Below are 27,799 nucleotides of genomic sequence, written 5' to 3'. Positions count from 1 at the left end.
GTACTGAGTGCCTATGAACTCTAGCTTGCTTCATTTGTTGAAGTGGTTTTGGTGCTGATAGTGCCACATTTGATTAACCTTACTTACTCTTTGGGATAATTTGGCAACCTTTAAGGTAGGAGCCATGGACACCTAGAGAGGATAACTTACCTCACAAAACCAGTCATAAAAATCCTTATTCTCCACTCTGAGCGGTGCCGTGAGGGTTAGTTGTGCTGAGGCTGGGCTTTAAGCAGCTGCAGCTAGTTTGGTGCACTGTAAGGATGTTAAGCACAGAGTAAAATTAACTGCATTAAGGAAGTAATAGCTGTTCAGTAGTTAGGGACTGTAATTTTCAGGTGGAGGAGGAATGGAAGAGTCAAGTATGCTTTTAATAGAAGAAATCAGAATGCACTCTGGTTTGTCCTCTTTAGGCCTTTTTGCTCAGTAGCTGCCTGAAGAAAATGATATCAGAACAGATGATGAAGGCAGCCAAAGAGGGCCAAGAAATGGTGAGTTGTGTGTATATGTTGGTATCTGAATTTGTATTTAAAAGAAATAAGCCTGCTACTCTATCATTCTTTCAAATATGCGGAGAGAAGTCCCGTTGAGGAAAAGGATCTTGCATATTCCAACATTTCAGTAAAGAATTAATTGACTAAAAAGTAAATTTTTACTGAAATAATATTCTAAATGTTAAAGATGGTTTATCATCACAGTTTTAATAATCTGTTTTGCATTCTGTCCCCTTGACTCTAATTTTTGCTGCATATGATAAAGGATATCTATGGCATAATTTTTGTGTGTTCTGCAACTACCCTGTTGTATCCATTTCTGGCTTCCACTTTTTTCACCACTTCACTTGCTTGCTCCATCTGCTGCAATGTTAGGCCAATTTGAGATCTGTGACATTCACGCCGAGAAACTTTTTGGTTTTAAATAGAAGCGTTAATAAAATAAAAATCTGATTTGTAGCTAAAATACTTCTGATGTCTTTTGTGTAGGCCTTTAAGGATGAAAATGTTTAAAGACTTGTTATTTTTAAAAGTAATTTCCAGCATTAATAATGCCTTTGTTTAACCTTGTGATATCTAAAGACTATGACTGTCTGTTAACTGAAAACCTACGAAGAGAAAAAAGGAAAGGAACATATGTGATCTTCTAGACCCGTGCTGATTACAGTGAGCAAAGAACAGCATGTGTTATTTCATAGCTTTAAACTGTAAGCAATTCAGAAGAAAAGACCAATTTTAATTTTGGAAAAGATTTGATCTCTTTCATACTAAGTTTATTTGTAATGGAAGTAGAGTAAACCTTTAATTATGAAGATGAGCATTCATTACTTAACTGTTAAGCTGTTGATAGTACTCAGGTAGCTCGGACTAAAACAGAATTATGAGAGAAAGATAAATATACCAGTTCACTTCCTACACTGTTTCTGCTGGGTTTAACTGAATGCTGATTTCCTCAGTATATTTTATTAGAGTATTTGGGGGAGCATTTAAGCTTATTCTAAGTTTAAATTTTTCTATCTATTTAGGACATCAAGATGCCTGGATCCACAAAAAATAGTAAGAAATCCAGTATCCAACAAAAGCAGGTTAGTGAATGAGAAAGTCTCTCCAAATCGTAAGTGTAGTGTGCCTTGCTTCCTAGTGGTGTTTAGCCCAACCTCTGTTTTTCTGGTTAGGGAGATTCCTAGTAAATTTAATGGGAACTTGTTTGGGTAGGAAAAGGAGGTAAACTTGAATTTTGGGAGGGAGAACAGGGCAAGAAACTTGTCTGAATAAAACTTCTATTTCAGTTTCATGGGTTTAATGACAACTTCATCTTATTTGCTTTTTGCAAGTGTTTCTGAATGAGACATAGGAAGTTTCCTTCCTATGTCTAGGAAGATCATCGACTAGATGACCTCCAGAGGTCCTTTCCAACCCTATGATTCAATTCCAGAAAGCCAGAATATACACAGAGATCAAGCGTGTATATCCACGTGCAGCTGCTGATGTAGTTTTACAGAATTGTACTTGGATTACGTACTGGGATTGTTCATGCATTCATTTTTCCCTGTAGTTGGGATTTATACCCACTTGGAAAATTTGACACGTTACGTATCTATACATATATATTCCTATCATGTAAAAGATGTAATTACAACTTCATTTGCTGGAATTGATATTCATAGCTAATAGTTCCTAAATAGCTAAATGGCTAAAAGGTGTTGCTTTTCCAAGTCATTTGGTGAATGTGAGATAATAAATAAATGGAAAGGGAATAATGTAAAGCAAATAAAAATAAATACCTCTATTACAGCATGTGACTGGCCAAAGGGGGAATATTTCTAAAAGAGAAACCCAAAATCTAATCTGAACTCAGGAAAAAAATAAATGTTTCTTCAGAAACAGCATAAAACCAATCACTAACTGCTCTTCAATAAGCAAATCGGTTAACCTGTGTGGTGGGTTTTCTTGCCCCTTTCTTTGAAGTGCTCTGTACTCGTCACTGCTAGAGACAAGTTTCTAGGTTAGGTGTCACCTTCAGTATTCACAAATAAGTTGCAAATGATAATAAGGGAGACAACATCTTCTGAATAGACTTAGATCTGTGATGAAGGCTGAAGGATGCAGTTCAGTGGCTTCACTGTGGTACAGCTTTAGTAAGGACTAAGTTGTGTGGCACTCTGGGCTTGAGGCAATTGTTCTGAGATGAACATACTTTACAATACCTCCTTGATGGACTCTGAATGCTCCTTCTGAATTTTTGTGAGGAAAGCAGCCTTGGACAGGACAACGTAAAACCAGTGAGCTCTCCAGCTGTGTCTTGATGGTGCAGTGTCTGGCTGCTACTATAAAACTCAGTGAACTAACAAAATTACAGCTGATAATTAGGATGAACTTATTTGTTAAAGAAAGTCAAGGTACGTTGTTGCGTTAAACCATGATAGTATGGCATGTCATGCCTCATTTTATACCGCAAGTTTAAACTGGTTTAGATGTTCGTGCACCAAGCTGTGTTATTAGACAATACACAATCTCAAACCATGCTTAGCTAACTTCTAAAAGCTGTGATTGCAGTATTAAGGTTCTTAAGGCTTCCCTTTCCTATTGCTCTATTACTCTTTGCAAAACATTTGAAAAATGTATTAGAAGGGTATCTTTGCATATTCTCATTTGAAAAAGCGTTGTTTGAGTTGGTTCTCTATAATTTTGCCATTAGTTATCCCCAGGAGTCTTGCAAGTCTTTACTCCAAGTTGGGGGGAAGTTTAATTGACTGCTGTCCAAAGACTGAAAACTTACGCCAAATATTTTCTGCTGAATCATGGGAAGAAAAACTTAATTTTGGTTTTCTTTGTGATCCTGTAGCAGTATGCTGATACTACTGGATCAGCATAACAGCCTGTAAGTTCTTGTTTGAATAGACAATCTAGTACATCAGTAAAATTTAGTAGGAAAATCAAGAACAATCTTTTGAATTGACATTAAAATTATTTAACTATATGTGGTAGGTGGACTTTGCAGATAGGCTGTGCTGTAGAATGTACCTGCATCTAGGCAATTTTGCTGTTATGTCTTGTAGCAATCTTGAAAAAAGAGGTATGAAATAACTTCTACAGAGATAATAGATGCAAAATTTGGCTCTATTTTGCTAATGCCTTGATGTTAGTTATTGCAGCATGGTTGCCATAGCTTTGTGATGGACACTTTTAGTAGGGGTTCTCAGGACATTTACTTTACAGATACACCAAAATACCACGTTGCAAGAGGCAGAAAAACAAAAATCTGTGCCATAGATTGTCCTAATACAACAGAAAACTGCAGATAGGTGCAATGTAAGGGTATAGTTTGCCTGCATATACCTTGTGTGCTTATAGTGTGCCTGCTTATACCTGCCAGGTGATGTGGTGTTAGGAAGTTTCAGACAGTACACGTTAACCTTCAGGAAAAGTACAGTTGAAAGGTATCATTTATGCAGGCATTATGGTTAAAGTTAAGAGTGTGTGATTAACAGTAGTCAACCTACTTCAGAAGGCAGTAGGTAGTTAAAGTACCTGTACATATGTTCTTTGGCATTATAGCGGCCATAAAGACCTCGGTGTTAGCACATTTGGAACTGCCACTCAATCTGCACTGCACTTAGTACATTGCAATAAACCTTAACAGCAGAAACAACTGTTCTTGTGTCCTATTCCAGCAGGAAAAAAATATTAAAACATAAAGAGATTAACCATTGCACCTGAACGGTATCATCTCAGACTTTCTACCTTATGTTTGTATTTATAATTATTGAAATGAATATACTCTTTTAACTGTTCATTTGTTTCACTGCAGGTAGTTCATTCGGGTTTTATATCAAGGAAAAGATTTTTGGTTAGGCCAAATGAAGAGGACTGTGTATTTGAGAAAATAAGAGAAGAGGACCTGTGATAATTTATTTTAGATTCTGTCTTTCAAAATGAATTGTCTGGAAATAATAAAGCCATTGTTGGAACTCTGAATTATAAGGGTAAAAAAAAAATCTTCAGTGTAATTCCTTGCCTTTGCAGTGTTCTCTATAGTATTTACAACTCTAGTGAACCAGTTCAAATGGGTGCTGAGGATCTGGAAACATCTTACATGCATGCTTTTTTTTTTGGTTTGTTTTTTTTTTCGGTTTGTTTCCCACCCCCCACCCCCCCCGCACTGAAATTGTTGGGGCAGAAGGGGAGGGTTAAATAGAAAAGGTGCTATGATATTAGAGGAGGAAAAAGTATTTTTGTTATCATAGAATGACATTGATGTAATTAGCATGATAGCTGAGCAGCCTCTTGCTACCTAGACACTGGAAAAGGCACATATTTCACACGGTTGTTCCCCTTACCAGGACCAGTCCTTCCTCTCAAGCGGAACAGACTGGTGTGGTGCCTTTATCGACCTCCTGAGATGCCATCAATGTTGACTTCAAAGCTGGTGTTAAGGTGGGGAGGGCTACCAGCTGAACGGGGAGGGCTACCAGCTGAACGCATGTGACTGTGCATCAGACATGGAGCAGCCTTACCCTAGTGCCGCTGGGGTAAGCAGGTCCCTCGTGTCGCTGGATAAAGGCAGACACACTGTTAACCACATCACTAAGTTACTTCTTACTGCTAGAAGATTAAAGTGCCTGAACCACGATACTGACACAAAAGCAGCGTTGTAAACACCATCCTTGTGGAGCTGGAGGAGGCCGTGCCTCACCCAGCCTGGCTCCGGGAAGGCGGCAGCCCTGTAAGGAGCGACGTCGCCCGCACCGGCCTGCGGCCCAGGGGAGCGACGGGCGGTCGGTACGGCGTCTCCACCTGCGGCCAGGCCCCGGTGCGAGCGGAGCGCCTGAGGCGGCGGGGGCTGGCGGTGGGGGAGGCGGCTCCGCTCCGCTTCGGCCATGGCGGCGGCCGGGGGGCGCGGCGGCGGCCTCCGCCCAGCAGGGGGCGCGCGCTGCCTCCCCGCCGCGCCTCGGCCTCCCCCGTCCGTGCGCGCTCTGCGTGTCCAGCCGCCGCCGCCGAGGGGCAGGTAGCGCCGGGGGGAGAGGGGGGACCGGGTCCGTCCGTCGGTCTGTCCGCGGGGAGGGGGGGCGGTATCTGTCCGTCGGTCCGTCCTCAGGTACAGGGGCGGCGTCCGTCTGTCCGTGGGGGTAGGGACGCGGTCTGTCGATCGGTCTGTGAGGGGAGGGCAGGGCGCTGCCCGCCCGCCGGTGCGTGTGGCGGGCCCGGGCCCTGCCGGCCGGGGGGTGAGGAGCGGCCCGGCCCAGCCGGCCCCGAGGCCCTGACAGCCCCGGCGGAGCGGCGGCGGGGAGCGGAGCGCAGCGGCCTCAGCGCCACCCCGGAGCGGGGCCGGAGGGCGTGGGGCCGGGGCCGGGGCCGCGGCAGGGAGACGGCGGGAGGAGGGCCCGGCCGCGACAGGCACCGCAAGCTGCGACCAAAGTGACGCGGGGCCTGGGCATTGCCGGGCCCGAGAGCGGGTGGGGGGGGAGCGCAGGCGATGCTGCTCCGTCTTGGAGAGCTTTGGTGGGAGAAGAGGAAGAGCCCCGCCAGCCTTCACCGCGGGAAGGGAGGGAAAGAAGGACGGGAGAGGGGCTGCCCTCCGGGTAGGACCTTAATAAGTGCGCAGCCCCTGTGGGTGCTGCCTTGGAACGTACTCTTTAGGAGGAAAACAGTGAAGATAAGTGAAGCTAAAAGACAATACGTATTTTTGCCAGAAGACCTTCTTTTAACCTGTCCTCAGAACTGTCTTTGATCAAGCAATTACTGTTTTTAAAGGAAATGGAATAATTGTCATTGTTTTCTAGACAACGATAATGTTTTTGATCAGCAGCTGCAAAGGAAATTGTTACTGTGCTGAAAAGATAGGGATAACACCAGACTTGTAAAGAGTATGTGAAGTAACTAGAGACAAACTATGGTGAGTGATATTGAAAGGAAAACCCATCAAATCTGAGTATAAAAGATTATAAAGTGAGTTCTTTGAAGATCCATCTTGAGACCAATGTTATTAAATATGTAATAAAGATATAACAATTAAAACTTTACTGTTCTAATTTGGTAGTGATGAAGAGCTGGGAAGCATTGGCAACACAGAAGAGGGTTATAGTACTACGTGGAAAGAATTGGATGATCCTGAGAACTAGAGAATGAAATAAGTACAATAAGAACTTAAAGAACAAAAGCTTGCTGTTGCAAACTTGTAAGCACACAATTTACAGAAGAAATTCTTACTGGTTAAACGCACCACAAAACCAAAATATATGTTAGGTACTTACAAGATAGGCAATTGCGGAAAAAGTGAATGCCGAGCTATGATGATCCAGAAAAAGAAGTTACTGTTATCCATGAACAAAACTCTAAAATATTTTGTATAACATTAATCGTCTCATGTAAAAAGGTAAAGTGGAACAGATGCCGGAAGATGTGCCTAGGAAAGGTGAGGAAATTAAGAGTCTGTTGAAAGAAGCTTTTGGCTTTTTTAGTTTTGCAGAGTAAAGACCTTTTTTGCTTTCTGTTGAACTGTGAAGGTAAACACTGTGAAGGGAATAAATTGAGCTAAAGAATTATGTTGATACATGAATAATTTAACATTGATTTTAAGATAATATATGAAAAATTCTAACCATGAGAAAGCACTGATGCTCAGGAGCAGCCTTATAAAAGGTCAAGTAGGAGGAAAAACCTGTCACTTTTTAGATGGAATGTGACTGGTTTGTGAAAGTAATGCTTTTGTTTGCTGCAACAGAGGACTACTAAATGTAGTGTTATCTGGAGATTTTAGATCTCTTTTTTGTTTGTTTGTAAAATAGATTATTAACAAGAACTTGTTAAACATGCTTTTTAGAAGAAAAATGTTTATAGTAATGTTTGCAGTCTGAATAGTTGGATTGACAACAAACAGAAAATGACACTGGCTAATTGATCTCTTTTTGAGTTGAAGAGAAAGTATTGGAGAGTAAGCTGAGATGAGTTGAAGGCTGAAGTGTAGTATGACTGAGAATGCCCTGAGGAAAAGGACTTAGGGGTGTTGGTGGAAGAGAAGATCAACATGAGCTGGTAATGGGCGCTCGTGGCCCAGAAAGCCAACCGCATCCTGGGCTGCATCAAAAGAAGCGTGGCCAGCAGGTCGAGAGAGGTGACTCTGCCCCTCTGCTCTGCTCTGGTCAGACCCCAGCTAGAGTACTGCATCCAGCTCTGGGGGCCCCACCACAAGAAGGACATGGACCTGTTTTGGTGAGTCCAGAGGAGGGCCACAAAGATGATTGATTAGCAGGCTGGAGTACCTCTCCTCTGAAGACAGGCTGAGAGAGTTGGGGTTCTTCAGCCTGGAGAAGAGAAGGCTCCGGGGAGACCTTACAACAGCTTTCCAGTACCTAAAGGAGGCCTACAGGAAAGCTGGAGAGGGGCTTTATACAGGGGCATGTAGTAATAGAACTAGGCGTAATGGCTTCAAACTGGAAGAAGGGAGATTTAGACTAGATGTTAGGGAGAAATTCTTTACTGTCAGGGCGATGAAACACTGGCCCAGGTTGCCCAGGGAAGCTGTGGGTGCCCCATCCCTGGAAGTGTTCAAGGCCAGGCTGGATGGGGCTTTGAGCAGCCTGGTCTAGTGGGAGGTGTCCCTGCCCATGGCAGGGGGTTGGAACTAGATGATCTTTAAGGTCCCTTCCAGCCCAAACCATTCTGTCGTTCTGTGATTCCATGTGCATCTGCTGTCTTCTTACTAGAGCAATGTTAGTTTGCCCCTTCAAGAGGGGACTGTAAAAATCGGCTCTGATCTGCGCTTAATGATAGGTTTCCTCTCAGCACGTTTTGGTATCCTTCATTTAGAGTTATCTCATCAGCAAGAGGGAGGGATTCCACGCGGTGCCTTCAGTTGACTGTGTTATCCGACCCCATATTGTTGTGCAGCTAATTTCTGAGTATATGTGTCCTTGAAGTCCATATCTGCAGCCCAGGACCTGAGATACCTGATCATCCAAGGAGTGAACTCCTTGGATCGCTCTTCTAGGGATTTGGGTATGCTGGAATTTTGAGGGCTGTTTCTCTATTCTTTTGATGAGTCTGTCGGTGGCCTTCCACGTGATCTCAGTTGCCCATGCTCCACTTCCAGTTGGGTCGGTTAATAAGCACATAAAATATTTGAGGGCATTTGTTTATACACATTATGTGAGGTACATGATCCCTGGTGCATTCAGCTCTCTGTAGAGACCATTCATAGCATGCTGTTACTGTAGGTAACAGGCTGACGGGCCTGTCTTGAGTGCCTGGGACTGTTCCACCCAATTTCACTTGTTGGTGTTTACTGAGATTCTGCCGTCACCTAAGTCAAGAGCACAAATACTGAAATGTTCACATTCGTTGTGGTTTGCTTTACTATTTAAATACAATAATTACTAAATATGTGGGAAAATGTCTTATCTCGACTGAAGCCATGTCTGTACTTACAGAACTTAGATTCTGGCTTTAGTTCATGTATCAACATTTCTTTCTTTTACTCTATCAATAAAATTTCAATTGACTAAGTGGAACAAGCTGCTTAAATGCTACTTTTGTCACTCAGCAAATTTCTCACATCCAAGTAATGCAGCTACGTCCGCTGAATTTTATAACATAAAGGAATAAATCTTTTAATGTTCATTGATGGGGTTATATTCTTCAGCATGCTCAAGACCTCTTACAGTGTCAGATCAGCATAACAGGTGGTGACAGAGAGAGGGCAGCAGCCTGTTGCAGGGGAGGCTTCTGGTGTATGGGTTTCCCATGGATGGCGTAGAATGCTTGTCTGTCTTCTTCAGCTCGACATTTTTTTGTGCAGAGAAGCATATGCCGGTCCTTCCTGTGTGTTAGTATGTTAGGGACTGGTTCTGTCTGAGTTTGGATACATTTTTAGAGGTTTGCTACATCTAAGGCTTACCAGCTTTTCCTGAAGTTTACTGAGTAGGATTGTAGATACAGGTGATGCAATTTATACAGTCTACTTGGATTTTCAGGAAGCATTAAAAAAAGGTATACTGCTGGAGGCTTTTGAGGAGGCTGGGTGCTTATAGCATGAAAGTGATTTCTTACATGCAGAAATAGTTGCATTGAAAAATTAAAAAGAAGGCAGAAATAAATTGCCAAAAAAAGGAAGGGGGCAGAAAGGTGGCACATGAACTTCAGTGTACACAAAGATAAGATGATGGCTTGGGTAGAATAATCTGAACCATGTTTACATGGCGCTGAACTCACAACTAGTAGCCACCACTCAAGAAAAGCTCATGGAGTCACCATCGACAGTTCCCTGAAAACCTTGGCTCAGTTTGCCGTGGCAGCCAGAAAGCCAGGAAAATGGGGACTGTCCTCAGTGGGGCTACTGAGAAGAAGACAGCACCATTTTGCTGCTCCAGTTTGGTGCACCCATATCTGGAGCAGAGTGTGTGGTTCTGGTTTCTGCTTATGAAGGATATAGGTGGTTAGAGAAGGGCAACCAAAAGAGCCATGGGGATGACCTTCCTTATGACAGGAAAGCCAGAGTTGCTCACATTAGAGAGGAGATGCCTGGGATGTGATTGAGATTTATGAAATGAAGGCAGTGGATAAGGTGAGAGTTATTTGTCCAGTCTTGCAGCACTAGAATGGGGGTTGCTTGCTGGGGCTGGTGGGAGAGCGGTTTCAGATGGATATAGGGAAGGACTTCAGCAGGGGTGACAGGGGAACCTGTGGAGGCAGAGAGCACAGGCAGGTTCAGGAAGGGATTAGAAAAACTCATGAAGAAGACTGTTGAGGGGCTGTTAAAGGCCTGATCAGGGAGGTCCCCGATGTAACAGCAGCGGCTGCTGTGGTGTGTCTGGAGAACAGGCTGCAGAAAGCAGCCCAGCTCATGTGCTTTCCCAAAGTAGGATCTCTGATTGCCTCTGTTGAAAGCAGAGTGCTGGGCAAGCTGAATCAGTCTGATCCAGGACAGCAGTTTCTGTGAACCTGAGGTCAGTCCTTTCAGTGGAAGAATTCTAGTTCTGCAGGGTTTGGTTCTGGATTCCGAACTGTTAGAATTTCCATGAACAGCCTAGAAAAGGCAGCGAGCAAGAAGGTGATAGTGTTCACCGGTAGCATAGAATCATAGAATAGCTCAAGTTGGAAGGGACCCATACGGATCATTGAGTCCAACAATAACGTCAACTATGAAAAGCTGCAGAAGGATCCTGTAAGACTGAGTAACTGGATAATGTAACGTAATGGCTCATGAATTCACTGTAGGTAGAGTGATTCAGAAAGCGTAAAAAGAATCCTAACGTACCATGTCAAATACTGGGCTCTCAGTAATGGGTGGTATTTTGTAGCTATGATAAATGGTTCCATGAAAATGTAACCACAGTGCTCAACAGCAGTCAAAAAGGTAAATCAGATAGTAAATATTATTGGGAAACAAATAAAGAACAAACCAAAGAATCTTGTCAGGGCGCTGTGTTAATCCATGGTTCACCTCAAACACCCTGTGTGGTTCTCCCGCTCCATCCCCCAGCTCAGAAAGCATATAGTAAGCATGAGCGAGATTCAGAGAAGCAAAACAGTGTCAAAGACACAGAGCCCCTTCCATATGAGGAATGATCAGGAAAGCTGGGACCCAAAATTTGTCCTGGAAAGGGATGTCTGAGGAGGATGTGAGGAAGGCCCATGGAATCATGAGTGGCATGCAAAGAATGGCCAGGGGTCAACTGTCCATTCTTCTGGCAGGAGAGCTGGGGGTCCACAAGTGAAGCTAACAAAGCCCCATTTCAGCAAGATCAAAAGATGGGATTCTTCACAGGTAATTGAGTTGGAGAACTTGCCAAAGTATGATGTGAATATTAAAAGTATATGCGTTGGAGAGGAGAATAGGCAAACTCACAGGGGGGTTACACTGAGGGATGCTAAATACCGAGGAACCACATCCAGCTGAGAAAGATTTTGAATGGGAAAAACACTATTAGGAATGCTTGCCCTATTCTACTTTTTTTTCCTGGCTTTTGGCCACCATTTGAAAAATGATACTAGGCTTAAACTGACCTTTGCAGGGATCTGCTATGGTTACTTTTACATTTGCTTTATTGCTGGAATAAAGCTGACTAATCTCTGACTTCTGATGATTCCTGCTGCATGCAGAAAGTTTTTCCCATTTTAGTAAACTTGTCATCTCAGACTTCTTGGTTGTCTAGGGAAGGACTAGACTTTGGCCGGCGGGGGTGTGGGGTGGTGTTCCAGTTTTAGGTTTTGGGTTTTTTTAAGAAACAGGCATAAATGCCTACTTTTTTAAAGGAAACACCTTAGTCTTCAGAACTCAAACACATATCAAAGTCCTCATTTCATTAATACAGGATGAGAGCTTCAATGAGATTGCTGCTTATGCCACAAGGGAATAGCAGTTTGGATATCAGAATTCTTTTTTATCAAGTTTTATAAAATCTTATTTTCAGGCCTTCCAACATTTCCTTCCCAGGAAAATAGGAAAACACCACAAAATGTAGACAGAGCAGTCTGTGTGAGTCCAGGGTTACCCACCTCACCGTCCCTTCCCTTCAGCCGGACAGGGGTTTGTCGTTCCACGCGGTGGCACTGTGCGTCCAGACACCAGTGCGGTACCTGCTGCGGCAGCTGACAACCGCAGGCGATCAGCCATCCCTTGCTCCTCAGGTACCCTTGTCGGCTTTTCCAGAAGACTGCTTCAAGGTCTGCAGCAAATTCAAACACAAACACTTCATTAGGAGTGGAATAAATTCTCTCTAGTCTGTTGAAAAACAAATAAACCACCAACAAAACAACCCTTAATAGTTTCTTGGCCAACATACAGGTTCCTAGGAGAAACAAAAGGAGTTTGAGTAAAGGTTTGTGAAGAGGTTGATAATTATGACTGATGTAAGTGATTCGATAACTTTGTATAAAAGCAGATGTATTCCAACTGACTACAATGATCAGGGAAATACTGCAGTTACTTACTGATATACCTGAGCCAGTTGTGGGGAATTAAAGTTATAGATGATTTGAAGAAATCCGTAAATTGCCTTTCTTCTGAAATAGTTCTTTCGCGGAAGATGGAAAACAAGCAAGGTTCAAAAATACTTAAATCTATATTTAATAGAAGTGCACTGAAACATGTAATGCAACTGGATTAACAGTTAAGTGTAGTGAGGATAAAATATTCGTGAATCTGCTTGTCAATAAAGGTGTCTTAAAAGAATGATTTATTTCCTATCATTACTTTATTTTGTGTACATAAATACACAATGAATGTACTATATTATCTGGGGAAGTATTCTGCAACCCTGGATTAGCATTTGAGATCTTTTTTATTTTTTATCTTGTAATGTTGACATACTGTACAATGATGAGCAGAGCACTCTGTTGTTCAATGCCATTATCTGCTGATCCATAAATGAGCATGAATAATTATTCTATTTTTTTTCATAAAGCACCTTGTAGCCTGTATGTGCAAAGCACTATGTATATGCAGTGCACCAAAGTTTCTACTTACAGGATGGTCCTGACATCAGAAGAATATATATCTATGTCTCATGTATGCAGAAGGGAATGGGAATGACCAAAAACGAATGGCATCAGTGATGTTCTTGTATTGCCACTAACTCATGTGTCTGGCTGGAGACATGAAAGGACAGGCAGGTCAGAGGAACCTGCTGTGATACCTTGGATCCAGGAACTGTTGAAAAAATAACTACAGGTAGGAAGGGAAAATGCTGCAAAATGCAGCTGTGTGTAAAACAGCTGTTGTGCTGTACTGAATCTGAGCTGCTGCTTTTAGCAGCGGATCCACATTAGTGGAGCAATAAAATTCTGTTCCAGTTGGTAAACAGAAAGGATAATTGATTGTGTGATTTATTACTAAATATAACATTTATTCAGTTAAATGACTTAGTAACTTACACATGAATACAAGTGTGCATGAAAACTTACTGAGGAATTTCTCCCTCAGCCTGTCTAGAAAGGGAAAGAGAATAATATTGCTGGGTTTGCATTTCAGCGTCTGATCAGTGTTCAGAGGATACACAAGCAAGGTAATGTGGTTTGGTTTTCTTATTTTAATTATTAAAGTATACCTTTTTAAAAATTTCATCTTGTATGTCCAAAGAGAGCATAGTGTTTTTAAGGGAACAATCCCATTTGACCAGGAAAACTTTGCCTTCGGAGATCATGGGCCTACAGTTTAAGCAAAGTACTGGAACGTATTTTAATTCAAAGACTGAGGAGGAAGAGCTCTGCAACCCACTGCCACTCTCAAAGTGTGTTACTGAGAGAGGAAGCTGTTTGCCATGAGGGAGTTGGCAAACGTAGATTTTACAAGTGATGCATGTTGTGTGTTTTGCTGGCGCAGGGTGAGGGATATTGCTGTTTCTTGGTTTTGTTTTAGTTTCCAGTTCTTGTTGCTGGCAGTTTCTCTAGTGGTAGTCTTACTGAAGGTTAGGTTTTAAATGTCAAAGTGTGTATTAATATTGAGAAATATCAAGTACTGAGCAATTTGATATTGTTCCGTTGTCCTGACGTGTTGTTTTAAAATAGGGACAATTACTTCAGTTTTTCTGAATGTTCTTGGAAATACTGTAGTTTTGCAGAACTGGTATATCCTACGTAGCAGTGACTGGGTGATTAATTACAACTTGTCAAGTTCATGAAGATTTTTGTAGTGGAGAGATGGATCCCGTTAGTGATTCCGTCTCACAATCTAGGTGTTCTCTCCTTTTTCTGGAGCTATTTGGTCTTGGTATTTGGTATTGGTGTCTATTGTTACTTGTCTCTGAGAAGGCAGAGACAGAAGCACATATTTACTGTAACATAAAACTGCCCACAGTTAGTGCAAATTTAGGACTCATTTAAGAATGGCTTGAGAGCAGCCCTGAGGAGAAGGACTTGGGGGTACTGGTAGACGAGAAGCTCAACATGAGCCGTCAGTGTGCACTTGCAGCCCGGAAAGCCAACCGCATCCTGGGCTGCATCAAAAGAAGCATGACCAGCAGGTCAAGGGAGGTGATTCTGCCCACCTACTCTGCTCTGGTGAGACCCCACCTGGAGTACTGTGTCCAGTTCTGGAGTCCTCAGCAGAAGGACATGGATCTGTTGGAACGGGTCCAGCAGAGGGCCACGAAGATCATCAGAGGGTTGGAGCACCTCTGCTATGAGGACAGGCTGAGAGAGTTGGGGTTGTTCAGCCTGGAGAAGAGAAGGCTGCGGGGAGACCTTACAGCGGCCTTCCAGTACCTAAAGGGGGTCTATAGGAAGGATGGGGAGGGACTCTTGATCAGGGAGTGTAATGACAGGACACAGGGTAACAGCTTCAAACTGAAAGAGGGGAGATTTAGATTGGATATCAGGAAGAAATTCTTTATTGTGAGAGTGCTGAGACACTGGCCCAGGTTGCCCAGGGAGGCTGTGGGTGCCCCATCCCTGGAAGTGTTCAAGGCCAGGTTGGATGGGGCTTTGAGCAGCCTGGTCTAGTGGGAGGTGTCCCTGCCCATGGCAGGGGGGTTGGAACTAGATGGTCTTTAAGGTCCCTTCCAACCCGAACCATTCTGTGGTTCTGTGATTCGGTACGAAGCAACAGAAGTGGCAACTGGCCTTGTGGTTTGAATTATTCAAGATCGCTCCTGGCTTCTGCAGGTGTGAACGTGTTATACAACAGATCAGCCTGTGGCACTGAATTACCATTGTACACAGTACACTGGGAGACAACTGTCTTCTAATAAATAAAAGTAAATGCTTCTTACAGAATCACTTAATATAAGCATTTCTTTTGAAAACAGAACAGTTCAATTAGATTTTCTTATCCTGTACTAGCCCACGTGTGTCATTGAAGAAGGGGCTTACACCATAATTTCTAAAATTATTAGTAAAAGTACACTGTGCTCAGGCGATATCCGTGTTGTATAAATTCAGGGAAAATATATTCTTATATTATGCCTTTTAATGGGAATCCTCCTTGCTTGGGAGGACGTCTTTGAATTTATTTTTTTTCACAAAACTAATTTTCTATCAAAGTACCAAGTTATTTAACAGTGAAACTTTTTTTTTTTTAACAAAAGTGTAATTTATGAGATACATTTTCAGTAGATGGTGAGGCATTTTTAGAAACACTCACTTACTGAACCAAATTAGATTTATTTAACTCCAGTAGTAGTAATTTATAGGGATATTCAGAATGCTCATTTTGCAATACTTCTGTGTCTTGTTACTAATGCAAGTCCGTTTGTCCTAATTTGTGCCTGTGAAATTAATGCTTAATGGTAGGTGTACCAGCTTTTAGGCAGGTTCAGAGTTTTTATTCACCTTCCAGAAGCTATTGAAAGAGAATGCCTTAATGCTTTGGAGTTTTGTTTCTAAATCCACTGCAGTAGGTATTCATTACAGCAGTAAGCTTTTTGATACATACTGTGGACAGAAATGTAACCACAGTTTGTTTATTCAAAAATATCTAATTAAGTCGACTATTGTAGTTTTTTTCCTGAGCTTTGTTAGACAGGGAATTTTGCTAAATTGGGTTAAATTTGAGACAAGAACATATCATTTGGGGACTGGCATTTTAAAGATGGCATATAGTTCAGCTTTGTATGCAGCTCATATCTGACATAGGTTAGGTAGCCATATGTGAAATAAATTTGTGTTTGTAGAAAAAAATCTTTTTAATCACAAAGATAAATCAAACCAGATGGTCCAGATTTTTTTCGTGTTTGAATGCATTTGCGTGGGCCACAATTTTCAAGTGTTGGGAAGACGGATTTGTTGGGGTTTATTTCTTTCTTACTGTGAAATACTAAGGTTTCACTTTAGTTTTCTGCACTTCAGAGATCAATTCTAAAAGATTCTAGCAATAATAAATTCTGAATCAGAATTACTTCCAGTTACATTTTCTGATAACTGCTGATCTTCGTGCTTCCTTTCCTCAGAAGATAAAGTGGTGAGGGATTTTTCTCTGGTGTGATTAGCTGATGTTTCATCAGAGTTGTATGTGAAGTGAGGGGGAATTCTGTAAGGCTTTACCAGACTTTCACGTCTGGAATGAAAATATAAACTTTAGTTTACATTTAACAGAGTATGCCATACTGTTTCTCAAATAGCGTATGTCTCTTCCAGTATAGTTTTTTGTTGTTGATTTATGTTAGGCCTTGTTTTATTAAAGAGGTTTAAACACTCAAATATTATTTTACAAGCGAACCATGATCTTTTTATCAAGTACAAGTAGGGTTTTGTGCAGTTAATACGCTGTTACTATGGCTGATAATTGGAGGTTTTTAAATGATTTATGATCTTGCTTTAGGGAAGATTTAGTGCATAATGTAAAGGTCACAATCACATTGTACAGAAACTGGGCCCAGTTTCTGTATTTTTTATTTTTCTCAGCAAAGGTTGGACTAGCAGAGTTAAAGAAACATTCTTGCATCATTTATGATTTGGGTGGGAAATGGGCAAGAAAACTGAAACTGCTGTCAGTGGGAATCATAGCTTTGCAACATCCGGGGTTTTGTAACATATTCATTGGAAATGTGAATAAGTACATTGTCCTTTCTTTTTGTGTAGGGTTATAGGAAATCTGTTAGTGCCCTAAATGACACCAGTCTTGCATGAAAAGTTTTACTGTACATCACTGAACTGGCCTTTTGCTATTGGAATGATTGTGGAAGAGGGTGCTTGAGCCAGTGATAGACCATCACGTGCTCGAAGACGTCCTCGCAGCCGAGGGGAATGTACTCTGCTTAAAATCATTCCTTGTACAGATACCAGGACTAGAAGTTATTCCGATCTCTTTCTCTTCTGGGTCCAAGAAAGAAAAAAAGTTGTGCATTCCTGCACTGGGAAACTAGGCAGCGTTGATACATGTAGCAGGATTTGTCCAGATAGGAAATAGAAACTAGTGAAGTTTGAATATGATTTATTAACCTCAACAGCCCCAAATGCTACAGCTGTTAATCAGACCAGTGTGTAAACATTTTGAAATTACTTCTGTAGGTACTTTGATCTTGAATTTGATCTAAAACGTGGGGAAAGAGCTATAAAATACAGGCATTATAAACTCTCAAAAAAAGGAGAGGTTTTAAATCAAGTTCTTTGGCTACTGGCCATGTTTCCATTCTCCCGGCTGAATGAGTGCACTGGTGTGGACGGATACCTTATATAGATGAGAAAATTTAAATCTGCGTATAGCAGTCTTAATGAGAGGTTCACATAGTTAGTCAGAACACTGCTACGTCATGAGCCCAAAACAAACCCCGGGCAAGTGAAATATACTGTTTCAAGTGAAGTTTCAGTTCAGTTTCCATTCAAAGCTTATCTAGTAAAATCACTTTTCCTTCCTGTCACTTGAGCTGTGTCATGTCTGTATTGAGATTTCTTGTGAGGATTTTTACTGGTTTATGTGATTATTTTTTTTTCTTTTTTACCTCCTCTCTGAGGCAGTGCAATGCTTTGCTGTCCAGTCTCCTAGATGTTTTCATTTCTTCTTACCATTGCCTCACACACATTTTACCGTCCTCTTGCATAGTCATTCTCTTTTATTCCTTATTGTTTTCAAGTCATCTTTTCTGTGTCCCGTAAGCACACAGTGTCATCATATGCTCGTTATTTGACTCATCCTTAAAATATTCTTCTGCAAAAAGTAAATCATAGTTCATGAAATGTTCTATATCAAGAAATATAGGGTAAAACAACATTTGTCTTCCTCCTTTAGGTCCTGATATAGAGAATCCTTTATTTAGTATTAAGCCGTGGAAACTACATTTGTGCTTCTCCATATTGGGGTTCTAGTTGAACCCAGAATAGCTCTGTACTTGATTTTACCATTGTCCTTCTTGGCCCCACTTCCAGTTTTCACTTGCAGGTGGGCAATTTCACATAATGCACTCAGTTTTCTATGGTCCGTATTGCTATTCTTCTATGTTCAGTAGTTTGTGTATCTGTGCCACTATAAAATAGTGTTCTGCAGAGAGTATTGAAAAATTTATTTCTTGCAGAATGAAGGAATTAGCATTTACAGTAATCAAGCAATTTCAGCAACTGACTGTACTTTGTGCATCAAAGTTCAAATTCAGATGGTGCTAATCCCACTGGAGTAGCTTTGCTTGTAGCTAGCAAGAACTGCAGTTAGCGTCACTGTATCTGTCAACTGAATTGTTTATAGTTTCCCAATTTATGAAAGGTGGTTCTCCTTTTCATTTCTGATCTAGTGTTTTGCCCTTTAATATCAGTACTGGTACATGTGATCTCTTAGTAGGTGAAAGCTAATCACCTGTTTGGCGTTTGTGGCATTGATCTTACCAGTTTTATGTAATGATAAAGCTTTGCTGCTGTTTCCAGAGGTGTGAGCGCGACTAAAAGGAGCTCTTTCCATATTACCAGAAGGGAATGCAGAACACAAAGTTAATACGTAAGACGGGAAGATTTCAGAGTTGGTTTATGAGCTAGTTTGCATTCTTGTTTGGGAACCTGAGCAGCCTACTGAATATTTGTACTGTGTTACCTGGTTTCACCATAATTTCTTCCCACTTCTACTTGCAGGTTAGTCACCTACTCCAGAGAGAATCAGAACAATGTCCTACGTGTTTGTGAACGACTCTTCCCAGACAAATGTGCCGCTGCTGCAGGCTTGCATTGATGGAGATTTTAACTATTCCAAACGACTGTTAGAGAGCGGTTTCGACCCAAATATTCGTGACAGCCGAGGCCGAACTGGCCTTCACCTCGCTGCAGCCAGAGGAAACGTAGACATCTGTCAGCTCTTGCATAAATTTGGTGCTGACCTACTAGCCACTGATTACCAAGGTAACACAGCCCTTCACCTCTGTGGGCATGTGGATACCATCCAGTTCCTGGTTTCTAATGGACTTAAAATTGATATTTGGTAAGTCACTTTTGTGGTTTTTTTACAACACATATTTTATAATATATTACTCTTCTGTCGCCAGAGCCTTGCATATAAATCTGCTGTTTCTGAAATGCTGTATTTGTTGCAATTCAACTTTTTTTAGGTATCGCTTAATGAAAACACAAAAGTTAGAAGGCAGGAAAACAATAGGAGGCCGCTTCTGCTAGCCTGTGCAACAAGCAAAGCAAATAAAAATAGCAGCTGCTGGTGAGGGCTGCTGTATCTAATTCTGCCTCACTGATGACATTGCGATCCTGGTTTGGCCAGACAGCCAGGTGTGGGTGGTTGGCACCAGAGAAAAATCACATTGACTACTTAAAAAGAATTTTCTCCACCACAGTTCTATTGTTGTAGTTGTTGTACTGTATAAGACAAAGAAAATACAGTGTAAGTGTGTGTCAGTTCATTCCCATACTCCTTTGGTAACAATGCTGCCTTTCAGGGTTTTCCCCCCTCCCTCAAAGTCTGTGACTCAGCCCTTCTTTTAAATATTGTGTATTCTTTCCTTCTGGCTTCCAGCAGCTGTCAGATGCCAGTGCTCAGATGCAAGCTCTCAAGCTGCAAAATAACTAGCTGTTTCACTGCAGTGACTGAATTATTTTGTTTGTGGAACTTTCTGCATAGTCACAACACATTTCAAAAACATGTAGTAACTTCAAAACCTTTGAGTTTTTAAATCTGTCCTTTTTTCACCTGTCCCTCATTAATGTTTTCAACTCAGCAAAACTACTTATAAGGCAGAGCAGATTCTTTATGGGTTGTGATTTGTAGGCGGTTTTTTTTGTTTGTTTCTCATTTCAAACAACTCTGGTGAAAATCCCGAGTCTGAAGGCAGCTCTGGTCCTATTCAATATTATTTTAATAGTAGCGGAGGGACCATGTGTATTTTATTTCATTTTTGCCTGATGTCCTAATACCCACATGGAAAAAGGAACTATGAGGAACCAGATTGCACAATCCTTTCTTGAAATTAGGCTTAATCTTGAACATTGACATAAATCTATTGTTTGTTATAACACACAGAGATTCCAATTGAATTAGAGTACTAGGGATTTTGATTTTCTTGAGAGGAAAAAGCGTTATGCAGTTTCAAACCTAAATATACTGATTTTCTTCTGTAGTCAGTTACGCTATAACTTGTGTAGACAGGAATTTCTTACTGTCTGATATGACAGAAAATAGTTCTGAGGACTTACTAAATTGTAATGTGTTCTGCTGAGTTGTCTTGTTACAAAATTTCTATATTAAAAGTTTCTTTTCTTCCCATGTCCTTTTGTGGGGTTATTTTAGCAATCACCAAGGTGCAACACCGCTTGTCCTTGCAAAACGAAGGGGTGTGAATAAAGATGTGATTAGACTGCTGGAATCTTTAGAGGAGCAAGAGGTGAAAGGATTTAACAGAGGAGCTCACTCAAAGCTGGAAACCATGCAAACTGCTGAAAGCGAAAGGTATTTACAAAACAAAAATAATTACTAGAAGAAATAATATTTATGGCTTTTACATTTTGCGATTGACTTGATTGTTCCTCAGAACAGATATCACATTTCACCTGGTATTATCAGACCAAATCAGAATAAAATTTTAAATTTTGGAGAAATCTCTTTAAACAGATCAAATGTAAGAAAAAGATATCTTTTTCTATTGATATTTTCATTTTATGGTGGAAATTTTTAGAAATAATTACTAATTTTCCACTACAGACTCCCAAAAATAAATATTCTACCACTTATCACAAAGCCAAAGGGAAAATGGAGTGAAATGCAAAATGCAGTATCACAGGCTAACCTAACATCCTCTCATTAAGATGGATTGTATATACTAAGAAGGGATAGCAGACTTTTTATCTATCTGAACTTGAATGAAAGATTTGATATGGTGCCATACATGAAACTTTTATCGGTAGTAGTCATGGAAAACATGGAGAATAAAATAAGAATTTCATGGTGGCTAAAGAGATGCTTAAAGGAGAATAGAAGATTTCAGGAATATTGCTGACAATTTCAGGGAAAGTATTGGATTAGAAGAAGTTACTAATGAATTCCTAAAGGTCTGGTTGTGGGACTGGGCTTATTTAAAATTTTCATAAATGATACTGGCATAGGAAATAGTAGCATGTTGGTGATTCTAAGAAGTGAGATACAGGCAACCCAGAAGAAAACTGGAATGGCATAGACATAAATCTGGGATGACAAGGGAGAGGAAATTAATAGGAATAAATTGTGATTCAATAGCACAAAATGCAACTTCATTTACCTAAAGCTGTATGCTGTAAAATGGAAGTTTCTCGGTGGAAAATGAGAGTACAGGAGAAAAGACTTGATGTATTAGTCATTTCCAGGAGCTGATGCTACTCTGAAAAAGGCAATGAAGCCCTAGAATGTGCAAATCAAAAAGTTTCCACTACATAAAGGAAACAGTGCCATTGTAAAAAGCAATGGTAACATCTGCTGTGTAGTACGTTTTATAATGCTGTTTAGCCCCATTCAAAGAAGTTTAATTTATCCTTTACGAAGCATGGAGAAGCATTACTGCAGCACTCCAGGGAACAGAGTGTCTCCTTGCAAAAGGAGGCAACTAGAGCTCGTTTTCGCCTGTCAAAGTGAAGGCTGAGATGTGTGGTTGCTGACAAGAAATACTGATTTTGAACAATGTGGAATAACCATTTAAGACAAAAGCTGATGATAGCACAAGAGCCAAAGCGTACAGATAAACCACAAATACTTTTGTGATTGAAAATTGGGAGTGTTTTTTTACGATGAGCTTTGAAGACAGCCTTCTTGTAGGATTTCGATGAGGCAAGAAGCCTTGCAGGTTTCAAAGGAGGCTAATTCTCTTGCAGAAATCATTGAATTGCCAGTAAACATGACAGAACATGGGACTGAGATTAATAATGCAAGAGATCTTTCCAGTATTGTTTTGTTTTGTTTTTTAATTTATTTTGGAAACAGGATATCAAGGTCGTTTGGAATACTTGCTCTTTTAGTGTATTTATTCAAATTTGTAATTTTTTATATTGTCTAATAATGATCATGAGCTGTGACTGCTGGAACATTATATCACAAAAGACAGGGAGTTTTGTCACATAATTGTTGAGTTTGTGTCAAAATGTACACAGCCTTCACTGTAAGTGAAAATTAAACTGTGTAAATGGAGTTGTTATCTAAGTTGAGTAAACAGAAAAGGTGAAACCAACAAAATTAGTGCAAAATACTCTCAGTGAGCAGATTGGAAGCTCTTTCGTATACATTAAGAAAAACTCATCAGGAGACTGTGTTAAGCCCTGAAATAGAAAATTTAATATTATTCTCAAAATGACTTGTGTATAAGTTATTAGAATTAGTGCATATTACCTTTCTGACTTAACTAAATTTTATTGAAAGTTCCTTGTCACTTAGAAATGCGTTCATGTTGGTTTTGTTTAAACTTATGGACCAACAGCTCAGCCCCATTTAAATTCCTATTTTTGATTTGATAGTGTCCCTTTAATGAACATAGCTTCCTTTCTGTTATTTGACCTTCATAAATGTTATATTGTTTGCTTTGGCAAGGAAGTGAGCAACTGTCCTTGGGGAGAGGCACAGAGACATAAACAGTGCATTACCCGGCTTGTTTGTGAATGTGTTTAAAATGTCTGAAATACATTATTTTTAAAATAACAAATAACAGATGCCTACAGCAGCAAAAGCAAGTGAGCTTGTATGCTGTTTGCTTTGTAAATAAATAATGTCTTTGTAACAGTTGGCTTTTCAGACCTCCACAGTTTCACTCCTCCCTCTTAGTATTATTTTCACATTTCAGAGACACTTAGATGAATGTCTTCTGTCCTCTCCCTCCCCAACTCCCTTACATTATGTATGAACCTATGGAGAAATAATGATTGCTCTTTCTACAAACAGTCTCTGGCTTCAGTTTTCTGCTCCTTATTACATGCAGTTGCTGCTGCTCTGGAAGCAGAGGCCAAAGCTAGGTTCCCGACTCAAATTTATTGTCTCTTGTTTGCCATCCTCCCCATGAGGAGCAGCCCTGCGCTCGCTCTGCCCCTCTTTCAGCGCAGTTGATCTGTCCGTCTGCACAGCCCAGCATGACCTGCGACGGCACCCACAAACACGTCCACGTGTGAACTTCCACGTTGTGCTGGAAATAGAAGAGCACATCTGTCTGGGCTGTGTGACACAAGCTCTTCTGTGGGACGCATTTGCTGCATTGCCATTTCTTAGGCAGATGTAATTGGTAATAAGAAAAAATATCTTGGATAACATTGATTTTAATTGGGTTGTAATATAGAATCATAGAATCACAGAATGGTTTGGGTTGGAAGGGACCTTAAAGATCATCTAGTTCCACCCCCCCCTGCCATGGGCAGGGACACCTCCCACTAGACCAGGCTGCTCAAAGCCCCATCCAGCCTGGCCTTGAACACTTCCAGGAATGCGGCAGCCACAGCTTCCCTGGGCAACCTGGGCCAGTGTCTCACCACCCTCACAGTAAAGAATTTCTTCCTGATATCCAATCTAAATCTCCCCTCTTTCAGTTTGAAACCGTTGCCCCTCATCCTATCACTCCACTCCCTGATCAAGAGTCCCTCCCCATCCTTCCCGTAGGCCCCCTTTAGGTACTGGAAGGCTGCTATAAGGTCTCCCCAGAGGCTTCGCTTTTCCAGGCTGATATATAAAATAGCAAAAGTGCTTTCTATGTACCCTTTGCATTTTAATGAGCACTTAAATTACATTCCACTTTTATTTAACCTCTCTGTGGTTATGTATTAACTAGTTAGTACTTAATAAGTAGTTCTGTCCTACACCAATGGCCGTCTTTTATTAAAGCCTTTGTTTTGCTTTGGAAATCATAATAAGCAAGGAAGATGACTAAATCCTGCAGCTATGGGCAAGCAAAAATAGCTTTACAGTAAGGTAAATATTTAAAAAACAAAAAAGTCAAGCCGTTTAATAGGCAATCGCTTAAATCTTCTGCGTGTGACACTGCAATACTTGAGCAAGCTATGGGAATTTAGGGTAATTATTCTTCAGTGTCTGTACTTCCTAAGAAAAAATACCACATGAATAGCGTGAAGGTTTTCTGTGGTGTAGTCTGAGAAGAGATATTCATAAATGAGACCTTTTTCTGATAACAATCATTTGTCAGTTTGTTATTTTCACCAAGAACAATAGCATTTCTACAATTAGTTTTGTCTTGGAAATTACTTTTCGCTGAAATGCTTTCTTTTTTTATTTCTATAAGAGAGAACTAGGAATATGGTAACGGGAAGCAATTAGAAGGGAGGAAACAAATTGTTTTTTCTCTGCTTACCTTCTGCTATTGACATCATTGTGCACGAGGTTGGTTCGTGCTTGGCAGAGCCTGATCCTGTAAACACCTGTGTCTGTAATTTTACTCAAGTGAGAAGTAGTAGGACCGTGCAGATGGCTAAAATTTTACATAAGTGAAATCAAGTAATGCAGAAGTTTTCCTATTCTTCATGAGGTTTTTCATATAGCAACAGAGAAAGTTTCCTGTTATAAACCAATTGTGAAACCAGCATAATAGGGAGAATAACAGAAGAAGCCATGCAGTATTTGAAACAACTTACATTTTTTCTAAAGGCGATTCATCATCAAGATGACTGCATCATTCTAACTTTATATTTGTTTCTCATTTAAAAGTGAGAGTTCCAGTCCCTAATTTATAGTCTGACAATTTAAGGGGGCCTGATGGATTGGTAGTGGAATGCTAAAACATCAAAGCAGCTGCTGAACACCATATGGCACAAAACATAGTGATGCCAACTTGTCTTGAAGATCAGAAAGTTTCTGAAGTTCTTGTTATCCAAATTTATTGTTTTCTGTGATATTTTTGTGCTAGAGAAGAGGCCTCTGTAACAAAGACACACAGGAGAGTAGTAAAAAGCATTACAGAGTTCAGAATCTAAATTATATTGATTAAAGTTTCCATTTTATTTATCAGAGTTTATTTTTAAATCATAAATTTTTGTTTTATTTAGAAGAGCTGTGCCCCTTGAGGTTTCAGCTTATGTTCCGTCAAATTTTACTAAGCCATATTTAGTAGGAATTATGGGGACTGACTTTTGAAGGCTAATAGGTAGCAAGCCTGCAAAGAAGGTGCAGTTGTACAGGTAGAAATATCATTCTCTTTACACAGGTTAATAACGCATCCTTTCAACTAACTTAAGTTTAGAGTTAGGAGTCTTTTCCTGATCTGCTTTGTCTTGATTTAGTGGAGGCAATGCTATAAATCTGCAAGTGGGTTTAGTTTTTAATTTAGAATGTTTCAGTGGCTCTTAGTAGGATTACTGTCGTAATTAAAGATGCATTCTTTTGCTCTGATGTATTTTTAACTTTAATGCTTTGTAGTGCGATGGAAAGCCATTCCCTCCTTAATCCAAACCTACAGCAAGGTGAAGGAGTTCTTTCCAGCTTCCGCACGACATGGCAAGAGTTTGTGGAAGACCTGGGCTTCTGGAGGGTGCTGCTCCTCATCATTGTCATTGCTCTTCTGTCGCTTGGAATCGCGTACTATGTTAGCGGGGTCCTTCCTTTTGTAGAAAACCAGCCTGAACTGGTGCACTGAAGCAAATGCAAAGAAGTGCACCGTGCTTTCCCATGTTCTAATTTTATTTTGAGCTTCTTGGAATTATTCTCTTGGTGCAGGCAGTGGCAGCTGTATATACTGTTTGCCTTTTGTACTTAATTATTAACCCCTTTGAAAGAGGGATTAATTCATTTCAAGTAAAACACTAAATTCTAAAGCATTCCTAAGCTACCTCTGACTTATCTTGACTTGCAAGCAAGATGTGAAGATAGTCCTCTCTGCTGATAACACACTATGATTAGAAAACACCTTTCATAATGAATATTAAATTCCTGGGCATGAAAAATATATCCTAGTACAGAACCAAACTGGACTTATTTTCCCTATGAAGAGAGGTGAATCTATTGTTGCATTTTTGTGTGTGCTTCAGTTGAAAGAAAAACATTATTTTAAAAGTCCTCCTCAAGACATCTGAATGATGTAATAATGCATTCTGAAATATAGACAGTAATAAGCTGCAACTTCATAGTTCTTTTAGTGCCTCCCCATAGTTTCCTATCTGCTGGTTTATAAAAAGAATGATAAATAGTTCAAGTTTGACAGTATCTTTAATGTGTAGATCATTCCTTTATTTATTAGGTTAATGCCGTGTTTCTTCCCCAGATGAATTTGGTGTTGTTAATACCTGCCTGAAGTAAATTCTGTAGAACAAAGCTGTTTGTTTTTTGTTGAAGTAAATTTGTTTCAGCCTTAGGCTGAAAATTTTGCCTTTTTGTTGAAATGTTACTAAGCAAACCTTTCTTTGTAAGGATGGTTAAAAAGTGATTTAGGTGTTCTGCTTTGTATATAGCAGTTCTGTAAGGCCGTTGTCGTTATGAAATATGTCATGAAGGATAACTTTTCCTTCCTCCCACAAGGACCAGACTGAACCATATAATTGTATTGTTTTCGTGTTTGTGGAGAGGACTTGATTGAATAGAATTCCTTGCTAGAATTGTTTTCCATTTCACATGTTTTCAGACAGCACTTACAGGCTTATGAATTATTTCCTGAGTATGCAGAATAAAGGTAGTTAAAATGTTAAATGTTAGAAACATTGTATGAAATGAAATTTTGACCCATTCGGTACTTATCTGTGAAATCCGTTGTTTGTAAATAACCTAGGGATATAAATCAGTTAAAATAATCTCTTACAAAGGCTAGAAAGGTACTACATATTAAGTTGGAAGTTTTCAGAGAAAGCAGATTCTCTCCTTCCGTGCTGATTAGACATCTAAGTCCCTTAGTTGCCATTGCCTTGAAAATCCCAAACAAAATTAATTCTGCAAACCTAATGAATCTTTTTTTTTTTTACTTAGCCACTCCTAAATTGTTACTAAATAACATCAAACATTTATAAAATTATAAATTACAGTAAGTATTGATAGAAGTAACTACATACTGTTCTGGTATCGTGTATATTCTTCTTTCTTGTTCATGGATTTGAGTGAGGAGGGTCGTTGTCTTTGTTTTGATGCGTGACATGGGCTTCACTGAGCTGGGCCCCGTTCTAAATTGCATCGGAATAATTCTGATCTCATTTCTTAAGTTAGAAGTTAATGAAATGATACTTTTCTGGCATCCACAATGCCACAGAAAGGAAAGCCTCTTAAAAACTAAAACAAAAAAACAGAGCATACTCCTCCTCTGAATATTTCAATTATTGTACGTCTGTTCATGAACAGAGAAATATAAACTCATAGTATAGCTAAATTACATTTACTTCTCTAAAGAAATACATTTCTGTTAATAGTACTCTGTATTTTGAATAATGATGTTGTCTTTCCGTATGTATTGTCTGCATAATTTGTAATTGTATTCTCAGTATGGGTGAATGCCACAAATAAATATGTGTAGTAAATA

The 27,799-nt window shown here is 40.2% G+C and overlaps 2 protein-coding genes across 8 annotated transcripts in view; both read left to right on the top strand.

Moving 5' to 3' along the window:
- The window catches only part of SNX31 (sorting nexin 31), a 31,717-nt gene extending 27,245 nt beyond the window's left edge, over positions 1 to 4,472 (top strand). For all 5 annotated transcript variants that reach the window (XM_063327274.1, XM_063327276.1, XM_063327273.1 and 2 more), the window contains 3 exons: positions 414 to 491; positions 1,520 to 1,579; positions 4,306 to 4,472. In XM_063327274.1, the coding sequence (XP_063183344.1) occupies positions 414 to 491; positions 1,520 to 1,579; positions 4,306 to 4,401 (234 nt within the window). In that variant the 3' untranslated portion in view covers positions 4,402 to 4,472. The remainder of the gene's footprint in view (positions 1 to 413; positions 492 to 1,519; positions 1,580 to 4,305) is intronic.
- On the top strand, positions 429 to 27,799 carry ANKRD46 (ankyrin repeat domain 46). Of its 3 annotated transcripts, XM_063327280.1 has the most exons (5): positions 429 to 491; positions 1,520 to 1,579; positions 18,984 to 19,326; positions 20,641 to 20,799; positions 25,720 to 27,799. In XM_063327280.1, the coding sequence occupies exons 3-5, from the start codon at positions 19,016 to 19,018 to the stop codon at positions 25,934 to 25,936; spliced, it is 687 nt and encodes a 228-aa protein (XP_063183350.1). In that variant the 5' UTR covers positions 429 to 491; positions 1,520 to 1,579; positions 18,984 to 19,015; the 3' UTR covers positions 25,937 to 27,799. The 3 variants fall into 3 exon arrangements, with proteins under 3 accessions (XP_063183350.1, XP_063183349.1, XP_063183351.1); XM_063327279.1 differs by lacking the exons at positions 429 to 491; positions 1,520 to 1,579 and adding an exon at positions 5,374 to 5,502; XM_063327281.1 differs by lacking the exons at positions 429 to 491; positions 1,520 to 1,579 and adding an exon at positions 5,534 to 5,592.

Source organism: Chroicocephalus ridibundus, chromosome 2 (genome assembly GCF_963924245.1).
Source record: "Chroicocephalus ridibundus chromosome 2, bChrRid1.1, whole genome shotgun sequence".
Taxonomy (NCBI): domain Eukaryota; kingdom Metazoa; phylum Chordata; class Aves; order Charadriiformes; family Laridae; genus Chroicocephalus; species Chroicocephalus ridibundus.
This window is presented reverse-complemented; position numbering and strand designations above follow the sequence as displayed.

What these genes read in the sequence shown, in the direction of transcription:
- ANKRD46 (XM_063327280.1), top strand. Translation starts at nt 19,016, where the DNA reads ATGTCCTACGTGTTTGTGAACGACTCTTCCCAGACAAATGTGCCGCTG. An exon ending in GGACTTAAAATTGATATTTG is followed by an intron (nt 19,327 to 20,640) that starts GTAAGTCACTTT and finishes GGGTTATTTTAG; the next exon opens with CAATCACCAAGGTGCAACAC. An exon ending in CAAACTGCTGAAAGCGAAAG is followed by an intron (nt 20,800 to 25,719) that starts GTATTTACAAAA and finishes AATGCTTTGTAG; the next exon opens with TGCGATGGAAAGCCATTCCC.